This window comes from Globicephala melas, chromosome 20, assembly GCF_963455315.2.
Source record: "Globicephala melas chromosome 20, mGloMel1.2, whole genome shotgun sequence".
NCBI classification, from domain to species: domain Eukaryota; kingdom Metazoa; phylum Chordata; class Mammalia; order Artiodactyla; family Delphinidae; genus Globicephala; species Globicephala melas.
In genome coordinates, this window is record NC_083333.1 from 38,724,185 (window position 1) to 38,739,806 (window position 15,622).

At 36.8% G+C, this 15,622-nt stretch overlaps 2 protein-coding genes and 1 pseudogene across 11 annotated transcripts in view; 1 reads left to right on the top strand and 2 right to left on the bottom strand.

Moving 5' to 3' along the window:
- GPATCH8 (G-patch domain containing 8) overlaps positions 1–15,622 on the top strand; it is a 98,409-nt gene that overhangs the window by 53,645 nt on the left and 29,142 nt on the right. For all 10 annotated transcript variants that reach the window (XM_060290248.1, XM_030848979.2, XM_060290252.1 and 7 more), the window contains 2 exons: positions 676–743; positions 1,376–1,462. In XM_060290248.1, the coding sequence (XP_060146231.1) occupies positions 676–743; positions 1,376–1,462 (155 nt within the window). The remainder of the gene's footprint in view (positions 1–675; positions 744–1,375; positions 1,463–15,622) is intronic.
- On the bottom strand, positions 7,341–9,669 carry LOC115848294 (small ribosomal subunit protein eS6-like). The gene is made up of 3 exons (XM_060290738.1): positions 9,603–9,669; positions 8,108–8,581; positions 7,341–7,633 (listed from the first exon to the last, which is right to left on the bottom strand). The coding sequence occupies exons 1-3, from the start codon at positions 9,667–9,669 to the stop codon at positions 7,341–7,343; spliced, it is 834 nt and encodes a 277-aa protein (XP_060146721.1).
- Positions 13,022–13,545, bottom strand: LOC115848320 (large ribosomal subunit protein uL23 pseudogene; annotated as a pseudogene).

Consider the following 15,622-nt stretch of genomic DNA (forward strand, 5'->3'; position numbering starts at 1 on the left):
TTCACAGCTTACTGATTGCCACAGCCAGTGTTAAATCCACTCTGGAAAATGGGACCTCAGAGCACCAGTTTAAAAGTGAAACTACTTTTTGTTCCTAAGGGCAACTAACTGTTGCTTTCTATTTAATTTTTTTCACCACCTCATTTAATTGTAAAGCATCTTTTGAAAACAAAAAATATATTAAACACGCTGAGTTGCTGTTACTGAATTTTCCTGTATCATGTTTGAAACTGTGCTCTTCCGATTTAAACATGTCAGTTGAGATATTTATTACCAGTTTTAAAAGTGTGTGTGGGAAGATGTCAGTGGACAGTAAGAGTGAAGTGATTTTTGGTGGAAAGTTATTTGGAGGTCTTTTTAAAAAGGAATTTCTAATGTTTTTGATTTTAAACTTCCTGGTGCCATTGCTTAGAAGTGCTTTTGCATTACTTATTTAATTTTGCCATAGTAATCTGGAATCATCCCCAACTGGAAGGTCAACCAAGGTGGTTAGTTGGGCTTGAACTGGGAGAGGTAGGTTTGGTTGTAAGCTGTGAGAATGGCTTGTGTTTGGTTCACTGTAGCTTTCTGGTCTCTGCACTCCAAGGCAAGATCTCTAACCACCCAAACCCAATGTGTAAAGCGAACTGTTGACTTAGCTTTGCATCTAACCTTAATTATATGTTCCTGTTACAGGGAGAACAGATCCCATTCCAATCGTTGTCAAGTATGATGTCATGGGCATGGGTCGCATGGAAATGGAGGTAAGTTGATCTCATTGGTTCACTTGTTTTTGGGATATTTAAAATTGATACTAATTCCAAATTCAGATGTAGTTTTAATGTTTTTGAGGGGAAATTTTAAAATGTATTTTACATTCTCATTTAGTGCTGCCTTTGAGGCAGGTAGGTGGCAAATAATGCCCCTGTTATAAAGAAGTTGAGTGGTTTCCCGAGGGTTATGCCACAAGGCAAGGTCAGATTTAAACCCAGACCCCGGTGCTCATTTCCATAGGCAGTGTTGCTTAACTCTTAAAATAATTGCTGTGGTAGAAGCTTTGCCCCTGTAGAGCTATGTACAGCTGTCATCTGTGATATCTTCTTTTCATTGCCTGAAATATTTTTCTCCATTTACTCCTAATTCTTTGGCATTGAACATTGAAGTAAAGTCTGTTATCATCAACACATGTGCCTGTTGGGAACCACCAGCATGAAAAGATTAATGAACTATTTTGCATGCTGTTTTCTCTGTGGGGTGACAATAAAGCAAGAGGTAGCTGAGCAAAAAGTTAGAAGTTTCTTATTTTCATACAGTACTGTAGTTGTGTAAATGATTTTTTTATGGCTAATTGGGGGTACTTTAGGAAATAAGACTAATTATATCTGTTTTTGTTAAGCTTGATTATGCCGAAGATGCTACCGAACGGCGCCGTGTCCTAGAAGTAGAAAAAGAAGACACGGAAGAACTGAGACAGAAGTACAAGGTACTTAAATGAAGCCATTCTTGCATGTGGGATGTTCACACTGAGATATTCATTTTGGTGAAAAGAATCTGTTGACAGCAACATTTGTTTGACCTTTGCTGGTGATTAGTCTTAGACCTCGGGTTTCTGTTACTTTCTTATTTATTGCTTCTGTAAAAACTATAGAGATAATAATAACCACTTTGTATTATTATCTGTTGGGGAGAGTGCATTAGTGTTTGAAAATGCAGTGCCAGGTATACATTAGGTAGTAATAGCAGTAAAAATTGGTGAGTCCTTTGAGAGCTTGATACCTGTTAAAATGCAGTGCCAGGTATACATTAGGGAGTAATAGCAGTAAAAATTGGTGAGTCCTTTGAGAGCTTGATACCTGTTGATAAGCCTTTTCTTTTTTAATGGATGAGGTGTTTGACGAATGACAAACAGTTGAGAACTTCAGTATCTTCCTTTTTAAGCAGGTAGTTATAGAAAACTGCAGCTTAAAACATGTTATAAGTTAGCTTTCAAAAAGACTGACAAGGGTACATGCCTTTCAAGATGTTTTAGTAAGCCCAGTCGCTACCATAAAATAGGTAAATTTGAAGATAAGAAAGAGAATTAGTGAAGATCATCATATAGAAGCTGATTTTGGTCATGATACTTAAGGTGAGAAGAGAGAAAAGGGATTCATTTTAAAAAATCTGTTCTACCGTAAAAAAAATATATAAAGCAAAAACTGACAGAACTACAAGGAGCAATGTTATACCTACCACGGTTGTTGGAGATTTTAATATACCTCTCAGTAATTGATAAAAGTAGAGGAAAACAATCAGCAGGGATGTTTGGAAGACTGGAACATCTCATTTAACAAATTTCACCTAATGATTATATAGAACTATACACCCAATCACTTTGAAAGTGACAAATTTCAAATATATATGAAACATTTATTTAAAAAAATTTTTTACCATGTTCTGTGTCATAAAGTATCAACAGATTTCAAAGAACTGAAATCAAGTTATCAAGCCATAAAACAAGTTTTAAAAGATTTTTAAAAATCTCTGTTTCAAAATTAAGAAGCACATTTTTACATGTAACCTGTCAGTAAAAGAAGAAATCACAATGGTAATTGGAAAATATTTTGGACTGAAAGATAAAAATGCTACACATCAAAACTTGTAAGATAAGCTAAAGCAATATGATATATGATAGCAAATACATGTCCTTTTTTTTTAACATCTTTATTGTAGTATAATTGCTTTACAATGCTGTGTTAGTTTCTGCTGTATAACAAAGTGAGTCAGCTATACATATACATACATCCCCTTATCTCCTCCCTCTTTCGTCTCCCTCCCACCCTCCCTATCCCACGCCTCTAGGTGCACACAAAGCTGATTTCCCTGTGCTATGCAGCTGCTTCTCACTAGCTATCTATTTTACATTTGGTAGTGTATATATGTCCATGTCACTCTGTCACTTTGTCCCAGCTTACCCTTCCCCCTCCCCGTGTCCTCAAGTCCATTCTCTACATCTGCGTCTTTATTCTTGTCCTGCCCCTGGGTTCTTCAGAACCTTTTTTTTTTTTTTTTTGGATTCCATATATATGTGTTAGCACACGGTATTTGTTTTTCTCTTTCTGACTTACTTCACTCTGTATGACAGACTCTAGGTCCATCCACCTCCCTACAAATAACTCAATTTCGTTTCTTTTTATGGCTGAGTAATAATATTCCATCATATATGTGCCACATCTTCTTTATCCATTCATCTGTCTGTGGACACTTAGGTTGCTTCCATGACCTGGCTATTGTAAATAGAGCTGCAGTGAACATTGTGGTACATGGCTCTTTTTGAATTATGGTTTTCTCAGGGTATATGCCCAGTAGTGGGATTGCTGGGTTGTATAGTAGTTCCATTTTTAGTTTTCTGAGGAACCTCCATACTGTTCTTCATAGTGGCTGTATTAGTGTACATTCCCACCAACAGTGCAAGAGGGTTCCCTTTTCTCCACACCCTCTCTGGCGTTTATTGTTTGTAGATTTTTTTTTTTTTTTCCGGTACGCGGGCCTCTCTCTTTCACTGTTGTGGCCTCTCCTGTTGCGGAGCACAGGCTCTGGACGCGCAGGCTCAGCAGCCATGGCTCACGGGCCCAGCCGCTCTGCAGCATGTGGGATCTTCCTGGACCGGGGCATGAACCCGTGTCCACTGCATCGGCGGGCGGCGGACTCTCAACCGCTGCGCCACCAGGGAAGCCCTGTTTGTAGATTTTTTGACGATGGCCATTCTGGCTCTTCTGACGGAGTGAGGTGATACCTCATTGTAGTTTTGATTTGCATTTCTCTAATGATTAGTGATGTTCAGCGCCCTTTCATGTGTTTGTTGGCAATCTGTATATCTTCTTTGGAGACATGTCTATTTAGGTATTGATAGCAAATACATGTCCTTAATGCTTACCTTAGAAAAAAAAAGGCAGGAAATAAATGAAGTAAACGTTCCTCTTGGGAAGTTAGCAAAAGAATAGCAAAATAAACCCAAAGAATGTTAAAGAAAAGAAATAATGAAGATAAGATAAAGATAAGAACACAAAAGAATGAAACAGAAAACAAACATACAACAAATCCATAAGTTAGTTCTTTGACATACTTGTGATATTAAGAAAGAAAAGAACATAGAAAACCAATGTCAATAATGAAAAAAAGAGGATATCATTGCAGATGCAGCAGGCACTAAAAGGTAAACATAGTATGGATAACTTTATGCTTTGAATGCAAAGATAGGTTTAAGTGGACAAATTCCTAAAGAATATAACTTGCTAAAATAGACTTGAAGAGAATAGAAAACCTTGGTAATCCTATAACATATATAAATTATATAAATTATATAAATTGAATCTGTGGTGAAAAATCTTTCCATACAGCCCAAATAATTTCATAGTGAGTTCTATCACAATTCATAAAAGAAGTAACTTCAGTCTTGACCAACAATTTCTGATCTTCCAGAGAATTGAAAATGAAGAAAAACTCCCAGCTCATTTAATTAGAGACTAGATGGTAACTCCTGACAAGGACAGTATGATAATAATTATATGACATTGATGTATAACACAGATGCAGATCTTAAAACACCATAACCAATTTAGGATATACCATGACCAAGTTATCCCACGAATGCAAGATTGATATAATGTTAAAATCAATTCATGTAGTCAACCATATTAGATGATTAAAGGAAAAAAATTATATGATCATCTCAATAGATGCAAAAAAACCAAGAGCATTATATAAAATTCAACATTCATTCATGATGAAAAGTCTTGTCCAACTTGACAAAGAAAGGACCTTTTTTAACCAGGTGGAATGCCTACAAAAACTATATAGGAGACATCATAGTTAATATTGAAAAGTCGAAAGCTTTCCTTTTGAGATGGGGAAACATAAAAGGGATACCTGCTGTCATTGTTTGTATTAAATATTGTTCTGGTGGTCTTAAGCAGCACAGTAAGGCAGACAGGCAAAAACAAACAAAGATGCAAGAGATGAAAGGGAGAGACAGAACTGTCATTGTTTGCAGGTATGATTATGTTCATGATATCCAAGAAAATTTACAGATTAGTTACACAAATAACAGTTTAGCAGGATGCTAGATACAAAATCATACATTTTTTTTTCAAAATCATACATTTAAATTTTCATATTAGAAAATGGATATAACAAAAATGTCACCAACTGTAATAGCAAAAAAAAATATATGAAACACTTGGGTATGGATCTAATGAGATGCGGGAGACTTAAGGCAAAAATTCTGAAGCATTATTTAGAGGCATTAAAGAACAATGAATTTTAAAAATGAGATTTTTTTTATGATCATGAATTAGAAGACTCAATATTGTAAAGGTATCTGTTTTCCCCCAATTTTTCTATATATTCAAATCAATCATATAAAAATCCCAACAGGATTTTGTATGGAATTTTGTATGGAAGTATAAAGGGCCAAGAATAGTCAAAGCATTCTTAAAGTATAAGATAGAAAGCTACAGTAATTGAGACATGTGATATTGGCATAAGGATAGACCAGTGGAACAGAAAAGAGAGCCCAGTTGCAGACCCTTACATATTTGACCCCTTGATAAGACAAAGATGGTATTGCAGAGAAGTGGGGGAAAGAATGAATTTTTCAGTAAAAGGTTCTGAGACAGTTGGTTATCCATATGGGAAATAGTGAATTTGAACTTCTACCCCATACCATACAATAATCAATTGCAGGTGGATTAAAGATTTAAATATAAAAGGAAAAAACATAGAGCTTAGAAGATACAGAGGATTTTCTCTATTCACCGCACCTGATGTTATTTACTTATTTTTTATTTCGGTGATATTTTATAATGAAAATTGTTGAGCATACAGAAAAAATGAAAGATCTATATAGTGAATACCTATATACCTACCACCTATATTCTACAATTAACACTTATATAAATATTGTTTTATTATATATCAATCACTTTTTTAAGTCCCTTTTTTTAGTTCCTAAAATATCTTTTTGATTCTTTTCCCCAAAATTTGCTATTTTTTTGTTTTTTAAACAAAAACAAAATTTTTTGCCTTTTGGTTACTATTTCTGCCTTTTTTAAAAAAACATTCTAAATGTTCTTATTTTATAATTTCTTTCAAATCTTCTATTATCTGTAGTACTTTGTAAGTGTTTTCATAGTTTGCTGCTTCTGACTTTCTTGCAGTGGTTTGTTTCCTTGTGTGGTTTGCAGTTTTGATTGTCATCTCATTCTCTGGATGTTTTTCATATCCTGGATTTTAGAGGGGTTCTTATCGGGCAGTTCCATATGTGCTTTTGCTAGAGACTCAAGTCTTTAACTGAAGACCTGAGAACTTTATATGGACTGGTTTTAAAATGTTAATACCTAAGCTAAGGGTTCCTGCTTTGGATGAAAGGTGTACATTCTTTAGGTCCACCAATGACTGTGGTCTGAAATTCCGACCTTCTATGCATGACCTTTTCCATTTATACCTTGGTAGATGGTGAGTTTTTTGATGCGTTCAGGGGATAGCAGGTGATGATGTAGTGCTGTTTTTCTAGTCCCTGTTTCAAGGATGGAGACAACCATTCATCTCTCTGAGCATTTCGCAGGGAGAGCTTAGTAGGCCTTCTACCATCAAGGTCCTGAGGCCTCATCTTTAGGTGCCTAGGGATTGCCCTGTCATGTTGAGCTCAGCTATATGTTAATTTTTCTTTTCTTTTTTTTTTTTTTTTTTGCGATACGCAGGCCTCTCACTGTTGTGGCCTCTCCCGTGGCGGAGCACAGGCTCCGGACGCGCAGGCTCAGCGGCCATGGCTCACGGGCCCATCATGGCTCAAGATCCCATGTGGGATCTTCCTGGACCAGGGCACGAACCCGTGTCCCGAACCCGTGTCCCCTGCATCGGCAGGCGGACTCTCAACCACTGCGCCACCAGGGAAGCCCTGTGTGTTTTATTTTATCCAGAGTTATAATATGGGGAAATCTCTCTCTTCCTTCTCTTCCTTTTTTTCTTTCCCTGTTCTCTTTTCCCTACCCCTTTCTTTATGCACTCTTCAACCCATTTAGACTGGCTTTAGCACTTTGCACTGAACCAGTTTATTCAAGGCTGCAAAATACCTTTATTTGCTAAATCCAGTAGACCTTTTAAAGTTCTTATTTTCTTCCATGTCCTGCTTCTTTGCATCATTCAATACAATTGACCACTCTTTTCTCTTTAAAACAATTTCTTTTCTCTTGCTTTTGAAGATTTTATAGATTCCTCCTCCTTATCTCTCTTGCTGCTTCTGTATAGATTCCTTTGTTGACTCCTCTTCTGCCTGAACTTTTTTTTGTCTCTTCTTATTTATTTGTTATGCTTAGAACATCTCATTTTTTATTGGACTCAGACTTAGAAGTAGAAGCTCTCAGAGAAGACAGCCTCCGTCTATTGACAATCTGTTCCTGGCGTTTTCCTTTGGCCTTCTTTATTGTTGCCAGAAGTTTAGCATATTCTGCAGCCTCTTCCTTATTTTTCTTAGTACGCTGTTTCTTCAGAGCAATACGCTGACATTTGTGTTGCAGAACACATGGAGTAACAAGATGGTGAATCTTGGGTGCTTTGGTCCTAGGTTTCTTACCTTTGTTTAGGGGCTTTCTCACAACATACTGGCGGACATCATCTTTATTTTTTATTTTTTTTAACATCTTTATCGGAGTATAATTGCTTTACAATGGTGTGTTAGTTTCTGCTTTATAACAAAGTGAATCAGTTATACATATACATATATCCCCATATCGCTTCCCTCTTGCGTCTCCCTCCCTCCCCTCTTGCGTCTCCCTCCCTCCCACCCTCCCTATCCCACCCCTCTAGGTGGTCACAAAGCACCGAGCTGATCACCCTGTGCTATGCGGCTGCTTCCCAGCAGCTATCTGTTATACACTTGGTAGTGTATATATGTCCATGCCACTCTCTCACTTTGTCCCAACTTACCCTTCCCCATCCCCGTATCCTCAAGTCCATTCTCTAGTAAGTCTGCGTCTTTATTCCCGTCTTGCCCTTAGGTTCTTCATGACCATTTTTTTTTTTGTTTTTTAGATTCCATATACATGTATTAGCGTACAGTATTTGCTTTTCTCTTTCTGACTTATTTCACTCTGTCGGACATCATCTTTAGAGAGATTGAAAAGTTTGTGGATTCTGCTAGCTCTTTTGGCGACAAGGCACAGTAGTATCAGTGAGTCAGGAATATCCTTCTTCCCTTTTTTTACGATGACCAAATTGAGAACACTCAGATTTGCATTCACAATGCAACCCCGTACAGATTTATGCTTTCTTTCTCCAGTCCTCCTTGGTCTGTAGCAGGAATGCCCCTTACTCAGTAGCAGGCGGACTCGGCCATGGGTCAAGACACCCTGCTTCATGGGGAAACCTTGTTTGTCGTTCCCACCACTGATTCGGACCACATAACCCTTCCATTCTTCACCCAGAGCGTCAGCAGCAACTTCTGTGGCCATACGCTTCTCATAAAAGGTATGAAGTTTTTGTTCATCGTTCACTTCAATGAGTTTCTGGCAGCCAGTAGCTGGGAAAGAGATGTTCCGCTTTATCCTGAAGTGGCTGATTGCCTCTGAGGTGCCACAAAAAAGAGCTGCCTAAACTTTAGATGTTGGAGTTCTTCAGGTTAGGACCTGGGCTGTCTTTTTCTGTCTAACCACTGTCCTTAAGCATAGAATCATCATGCCACTGTTTAGAAATTTTTCACGTGGTTGGCTTTTATCCTTTAGGTCTTAGCTTAAATATTACTTCAAAAGAAATCTTTCCTAACCACCCAATTTAAATAAATCCTCTACTTTATTCTCTTGCAACACTCTCATATATAATTTATAATTATAAATTTTTGCTTGTAACCTTATTTATAGGCTGACTGTGGTACTGGAAAGAAAGGGCCTTGAGGAGAGAAACTGTCTATTTGTCTGGCAATATATATACTGCATCCAGTATAGTGCCCGGCACATAAGTACTCAATAAATACAAGTTGAACAAATAAATTCTTGGAAATGATGGGGAAAACCAGGTCTATTTGATATACTATCAGAAATATAAACATTTTAGAGAATACATTTTTATTGTTTTTCAAGTAAAAGTTACACTATCAAGTAAATAATAAATACGTGAAGTAGCTGAGTAATTCACAACCTCATTAGATTACACATTATATTTTGAGGCCCTTTCTCCTCCGACCAAGAAATTATTTCACTTTTGAACTCTTTGTGGTAGGTACAACAAGAATTACTTACTCCCATTTTATTGATCAGACTGTTTATTCAGAAATCTTGTCAACTTTGAATTATACAGCTTGCGAAACCCTCTCCCCTTCTTGATGTCACTCCTTTATTTCATATTTGTTCTTCACCTTCACATGACCTCGGAACCTTGACTTTAGTAACTTAGCCCCTCCTTAATTTATACTTCTTGAGCACCACAAATTGATTTTTTACTTCTCTCAACACTTTGATTCCAACTTCTTTTCTTCCTAATCCTTTTTTTGTCATACCTACTCACCAAGAACCTATCCCCACTCAGAAATATTTGCATTCTTCATTTCTGTGTCTTTACTGTAGTGCAGTGTGGGACTGGTGCCAACTCACTGGACTCCCAGAACTGCCAAGGAATCCTTTTACGCATCAACTCCCTCTTAGTCTCTTCAGCTGTCATTCTCAAACATTGATCTTTAAGCCCTCATCTTCCCTCAGCTACCCTTGTCCTTCCTCCATCTTCCCTTACTCCTAGTAGAAAACTTAAAGAAAATGTGGAGTATCAAATGGGAGTGCCTTCTTCTACCTGTAATATCTGCCATCAAACTTGGGTCTATCTCTTCCCATCCTTAAATATTTCTCCCTTGTTTCATAATCTGTCAAATGAAAATTCCTAACTACATCTGAATTCTGGATCCTAATCCTCTCTGTATTATCAAGGACCTTACATCTTTTTTCCTATCTTGGCAAACTCACTTTGCACTCATTCATTTCCTATCACCAATAAACATGCTCACACATTCTTGGGGGAAAAGAACCACTAAAATTACAAAAAAAAACCCTTACTCTGTTGACTCTTACTCTCTGTAACTGCCATCTTTTCTTTTTACTTGTCTTAAGAACCAAAATTCTGAAAGGATAGTCTCTACACTCACTGCCTTCTATTCTTTTTTTTTTTAATTTTCATTTTTATGAAAGTTGTACATAGTTTTAAAGCAAATAGCTTTACCCATGCTTTTAACTGAAAACAAAAACAAAAACTGCAGTCCCGTTTTGATACCCTTAGTATCTTGTTAAATATTGATAAGATATTTTAAAAATATGTGTAAGATATGAAGAGTAACTACAGACACTTGTGTGTCTCCTGCTCAGTTTAAGAAGAACATTATCCATAACTTTATGATCCCGTCCCATTTCTTCCTCCTTCAGAGGTAAGCACTGTCCTGGATTTTGTGTTTATCATTCACTTGCAATTTTCAGGTAGGTTTTTGCTGTTGTTGAGATAAAATTCACCGTTTTAACCATTATATAATATAGAGTTTAGTGACTTAGCATATTCACAATGTTGTACAACTGTCACCACTAATTCCAGAACATTTACATCACCCCAGGAAGAAACCTTGTACCCTTTAGCAGTCATTCCTCATTCCCCCTCTTCTCCCTCCCCCAGCAACCACTTTCTGTCTCTATACATTTGCCTATTCTGGACATTTCATATAAATTAAATCATTCAATATGTGGCCTTTTGTATCTGACTTCTTTTACTTAGCATAACGTTTTCAAAGTTCATCCATATAAATAGCATGTATCAGTACTTTACTCCTTTTTAGGGCTGAATAATATTGCATTGTATGAATATACTAGTTTGTTTAATTATTCATCAGTTAATGGACATATGAGTTGTTTCCACTTTTTGGCTGTTATGAATAATGCTGCTTTGAATATCTTGTACAAGTTTTTGTGTGAATATATTTTTCAATTCTCTTTTGTATATACCTAGGAATGGCATTGCTAGTTATATGGTAACTCAGTGTTTAACTTTTAAGGAACCGCCAGACTCTTTTCCACAAATGGTTGCACCATTTTGTTTTCTCACTCGTACTATATGAGAGTTACAATTTCTCTACATTCTCATCAACACTTATTGTTTTCTGTCTTTTCTATTATAGCCATCCTAGTAGGTGTGAAGTAGTAGTACCTTCTTGTGGTTTTGGTTGAGCATCTTTTCATGTGCTTATTGGCCTTTTTTTTTTTTTTGCGGTACACGGGCCTCTCACTGTTGTGGCCTCTCCCGTTGCAGAGCACAGCGTCCGGACGCGCAGGCTCATCAGCCATGGCTCACGGGCCTAGCCGCTCCGCGGCATGTGGGATCTTCCTGGACCAGGGCACGAACCCATGTCCCCTGCATCGGCAGGCGGACTCCCAACCACTGCGCCACCAGGGAAGCCCCTTATTGGCCTTTTTAACTATGTTCTTTGGAGAAATGTCTTCAGATCTTTTGCCCATTTTTTAAATTGGGCTGTCCTTTTATTGTTGAGTTATAAGAATTCTGTATGAATTCTGGAATGAGTCCCTTGTCAGGTGTATGACTTGCAAATATTTTCTTCCACTTTTTATTGTCATTTCACTTGATAATGCCCTTTGGTGCTCAGAGTTTTAAAATTTGATGAAGTCCACTTTATCTTTGTTTCTTTTGTTGCCGGTGTTTTTGATGTCATATTTAAGAACCCATTGCCTAATCCAAGGCCATGAAAAGTTACACCTATGCTTCCTTCTAAGAGTTTTTTAGTTTTAGCTCTTAACATTTAGGTCTTTGATATATTTTGAATTAATTTTTATATGTCATGTGGGCTTCCCTGTTGGCGGAGTGGTTAAGAATCTGCCTGCCAATGCAAGGGACACGGGTTCGAGCCCTGGTCTGGGAAGATTCCACATGTGGCGGAGCAACTAAGCCCGTGTGCCACAACTACTGAAGCCTGCGCGCCTAGAGCCTGTGCTCTGCAACAAGAGAAGCCACGGCAATGAGAAGCCCGCGTACCACAACGAAGAGTAGCCCCCGCTCACCGCAACTAGAGAAAGCCCACGCACAGCAACGAAGACCCAACACAGCCATAAATAAATAAATTTATTTTTAAAAATTTTATATGTCATGTTTGGTAGAGGGTCCAAATTCAGTCTTTTGCATGTGCCTACCCAGTTGTCCCAGCACTATTTGTTGAAAAGACTATTTTATCCCCATTGAATGGTCTTGGCCATTCGAAAATCAGTTGACCATAAATATATAGGGTTTTTCCTCTCAATTATTGGTATATTCCATTGATCTTTATGTCTTTGCAGTAACACTCTCTTGATTACTGTTGCTTTGTAACAAGTTTTGCAATTGAGAAGTGTGAGCCCTTCTACTTTATTCATTTTCAGGATTGTTTTGGCTGTTCTTGGTCCCTTGTAATCCTATGTGAATTTTAGAATCAGCTTGTCAATTTCTACAAAGAAGTCAGCTGGGATTCTGATAAAGATTATGTTGAATCAGTAGATCAGTTTGGGGAGTATTGCCATCTTAACAATGTTAAGTCTTCCAGTCCATGAACATAGGATGTTTTTTCATTTATTTACATCTTCTTTATTTCTTTCAATAATGTTTTTTTAAGCTCTGTTTCTTTTGTTAAATTTAATCCTAAGAATTCTCATTTTTTATGCTACTGTGATATTTTTATATTGATCTTGTATCCTACAACTTTGCTAAACTCATTTAGCAGCTCTAGTAGGTTTTTTTGGTGAATTCTTTAGGGTTTATTACATATAATACCATATCATCTGTGAAAAAAGATAGCTTTACTTCTTCTTTCTCCCGTCTGCTTTCCCATCTGGATGCCTTTTTTTTTTTTTTTTTTAACATGTCTAATCGCCCTGCTTAGAACTTCCAATATAATGTTGAGTAGAAATGACAAGAGCAGATAGCTCTGTCGTAGAGGGGAAGAGACATCTTTGTTCTGATTTTAATGGGCAAGCTTTCAGTCTTTAACTTTTTTTTTTTTTAAGTGAAAACTTTTATATTTTGAATTAGTCAGCTGGACTCAGTTTAGATGATCCCAATTTTGTTGGCAACATCCAAAGCGTCATAGTCAGGAGCCAGTCGAACATATGCCTTCTTCTCTCCATCAGGCCTGATCAGGGTGTTGACCTTAGCCACGTCAATGTCATAGAGCTTCTTCACAGTCTGTTTAATTTGGTGCTTGTTAGCCTTGACATCCACAGTGAACACCAGTGTGTTGTTGTTTTCTATTTTCTTCATGGCTGACTCGGTGATGAGGGGGAACTTGATGATGGCATAGTGGTCAAGCTTGTTTCTCCTAGGGGCGCTCTTCCGAGGATATTTGGGCTGCCTCCTGAGCCGCAGTGTTTTGGGCCGTCGGAAGGTGGGTGACGTCCAGATCTTCTTTTTTTTGTGGCTGTGTACGCCTTTCAGCACTGCTTTCTTGGCCTTCAAAGCCTTTGCTTTGGCTTTGGCTTTGGGAGGGGCAGGGACTTCCTTCTTCGCTTTCGGCGCCATCTTCGTGAAAAGGGGGGTCTTTAACTTTTAAGTATGATGTTAGCTGGGGGGTTTTCATAGATGCCCTTATCAGATTGAGGAAGTTCCCTTCTATTTGTAGTTTGTTGAGTGTTTTTCTTATGAAAGGGTGATACATTTTGTCAAATGCTGTTTTTGCATCTATGAAAAAAATAACATGAGGTTCCCCCCACCCCCATTAATGTGGTATATTATATAGATTTCATTTTCATATGTTGAACCACCTTTGCATTCCTGGGATAGATCCTACTTGGTCATGGTCATGGTCATGGTGTATAATCTTTTTAGTATGCTGCTGGATTTGGTTTGCTAGCATTTTGTTCAGGATTTTTGCATCTATATTTATAAGAGATGTTAGTTTGTAGTTTTCTTGTGATGTCTTTGTATCAGGGTAATACTGGTCTCATGGAATGAATTAGAAAGTGTTATCAACTCTTTTATTTTCTCTTCCTTTTTAAGATGGTTTTACCATGTGTTTCATATCCCTAAATGTGTATTGTTTAATTTAACTGTTTTTGACTTTTATATAAATGGATTCATATATTTCCTGGTATACACGTATGAGAGTTTATCCAGGGTATGGCTTTTATTTGTTATTATTTGATTGCTTTAAAGTAGTTAAACCCGTGTGTTTTTCCTAAACACTGCTTCACCTGTAGCCTGTGTATATTGATATATAATGTTGTCGTTATCATTTTTTCCCTAGATATTCTAGTTTCAGATTTGTAGAAAGGCCTTTTTAAAAATGTTAATTCCCAGTTTCATTGTACTGTGTTCATATATGTTGCTCATATTATTTCTTCTTTGGGGGATTTATTATGGTTTCCTCTGTAGCCTAGTAGGGTCTTTTGGGGTGAGTGTTCTATGAGTACTTTTATAAAAGATGTATGCCCTATTTTCAGGCACATAACTGTGTTAAAATATCCTTAAGGTGTTCTGTATCCTTGTTTATTTTTTATCTCTTTGACCTGTCATGTAATGAGATGATTTGAGTCTCCTTGCTTTAGTATGTTCATGTGTTTCCCTTGAATCTCCTCTAATTTCTGTTTTATGGATGTTGCTGCTAGATTATGATAGTTAGATATTAAGATTTTTAGATACCATGAGTTGACCTCATTGACATTATGTACCTTTATCTTGTTTAAAGCTTTTAATGTAAATTCTACCTTGATTGAAAAACCCTGACTCCTGCTTTCATTTTTTGTATATGTATTGCTTAGTATGTCTCCATCCTTTTGAGTCTTTCTGAATCACCCTGTTTTGAATGTGCCTCTTATGATCATCATAGAGTTGGGTTTTGCTTTGTGTTACAGTATGAAAAATTTTTTTTAGTTAATATTTTATATTTTATGTGACAGATATGTTTAGTTCATATTTATCTTTTTAAGTCGCTGACTCTGTGCTCTGTTTTTCTCCTCTGAGTGTAAGGTAGATAAAGCTATAGATAGATGGATAGATATAGATAGGTGGATATAGGTTGGATTATATTTTTGTTTTAATTACCTTTATAACTTAACAAAATTACCTTTCGTTCTTTATTTCTTTTAGAGAGTATCCATCATTTTCATACTGTAAGCAGGAGAAAGTTTCCTTGTTTCCTCTTTTCCTCCCTTTCATTTCGTCTACCACCTAATATCAGTAAACTTAGTGTGTATGTAGCATACAATTAAATATGGTTGTATAATACTTACATAATTTTCAGTTTTAAATGGAGTTCTTTTTTACGTCTATTATAGTTGTAACGAAAGGCAAATTCTAATTCCCATTTACTTATCTCTACCACCCTCCCCATCTTATATTAGTTATACCATTTCTTTCTTGTGAGGGCGTGTAACATGTACATTGTAATCTGATACCCTAGTAGCCCCACTTCTTTTAACCTCAATTCTACATGTAAATGTATTCAAAGCAGCCTTCCAGTCCTTCTGTTGAGTTTTTCCTCATCACTTCTGCTGTTTATTTCCTAGTAACTTCTTTAAAGGGGGTTGTACAAACAATATTTCCTGAATTATTTATATATATATAAAATATATATAATATATGAGATTATATTTTATATTATATA

Coding starts and splice junctions, on each gene's coding strand:
- LOC115848294 (XM_060290738.1), bottom strand. CDS start 9,669: ATGACAGCTGAAGAGACTAAGAGGGAGTTGATGCGTAAAAGGATTCCT. Junction 8,582..9,602: donor TTGGCAGTTCTGGGAGTCCA/GTGAGTTGGCAC, acceptor GTGGCACCTCAG/AGGCAATCAGCCACTTCAGG. Junction 7,634..8,107: donor TAAAGATGATGTCCGACAGA/GTGAAATAAGTC, acceptor TAAAAAATAAAG/ATGATGTCCGCCAGTATGTT.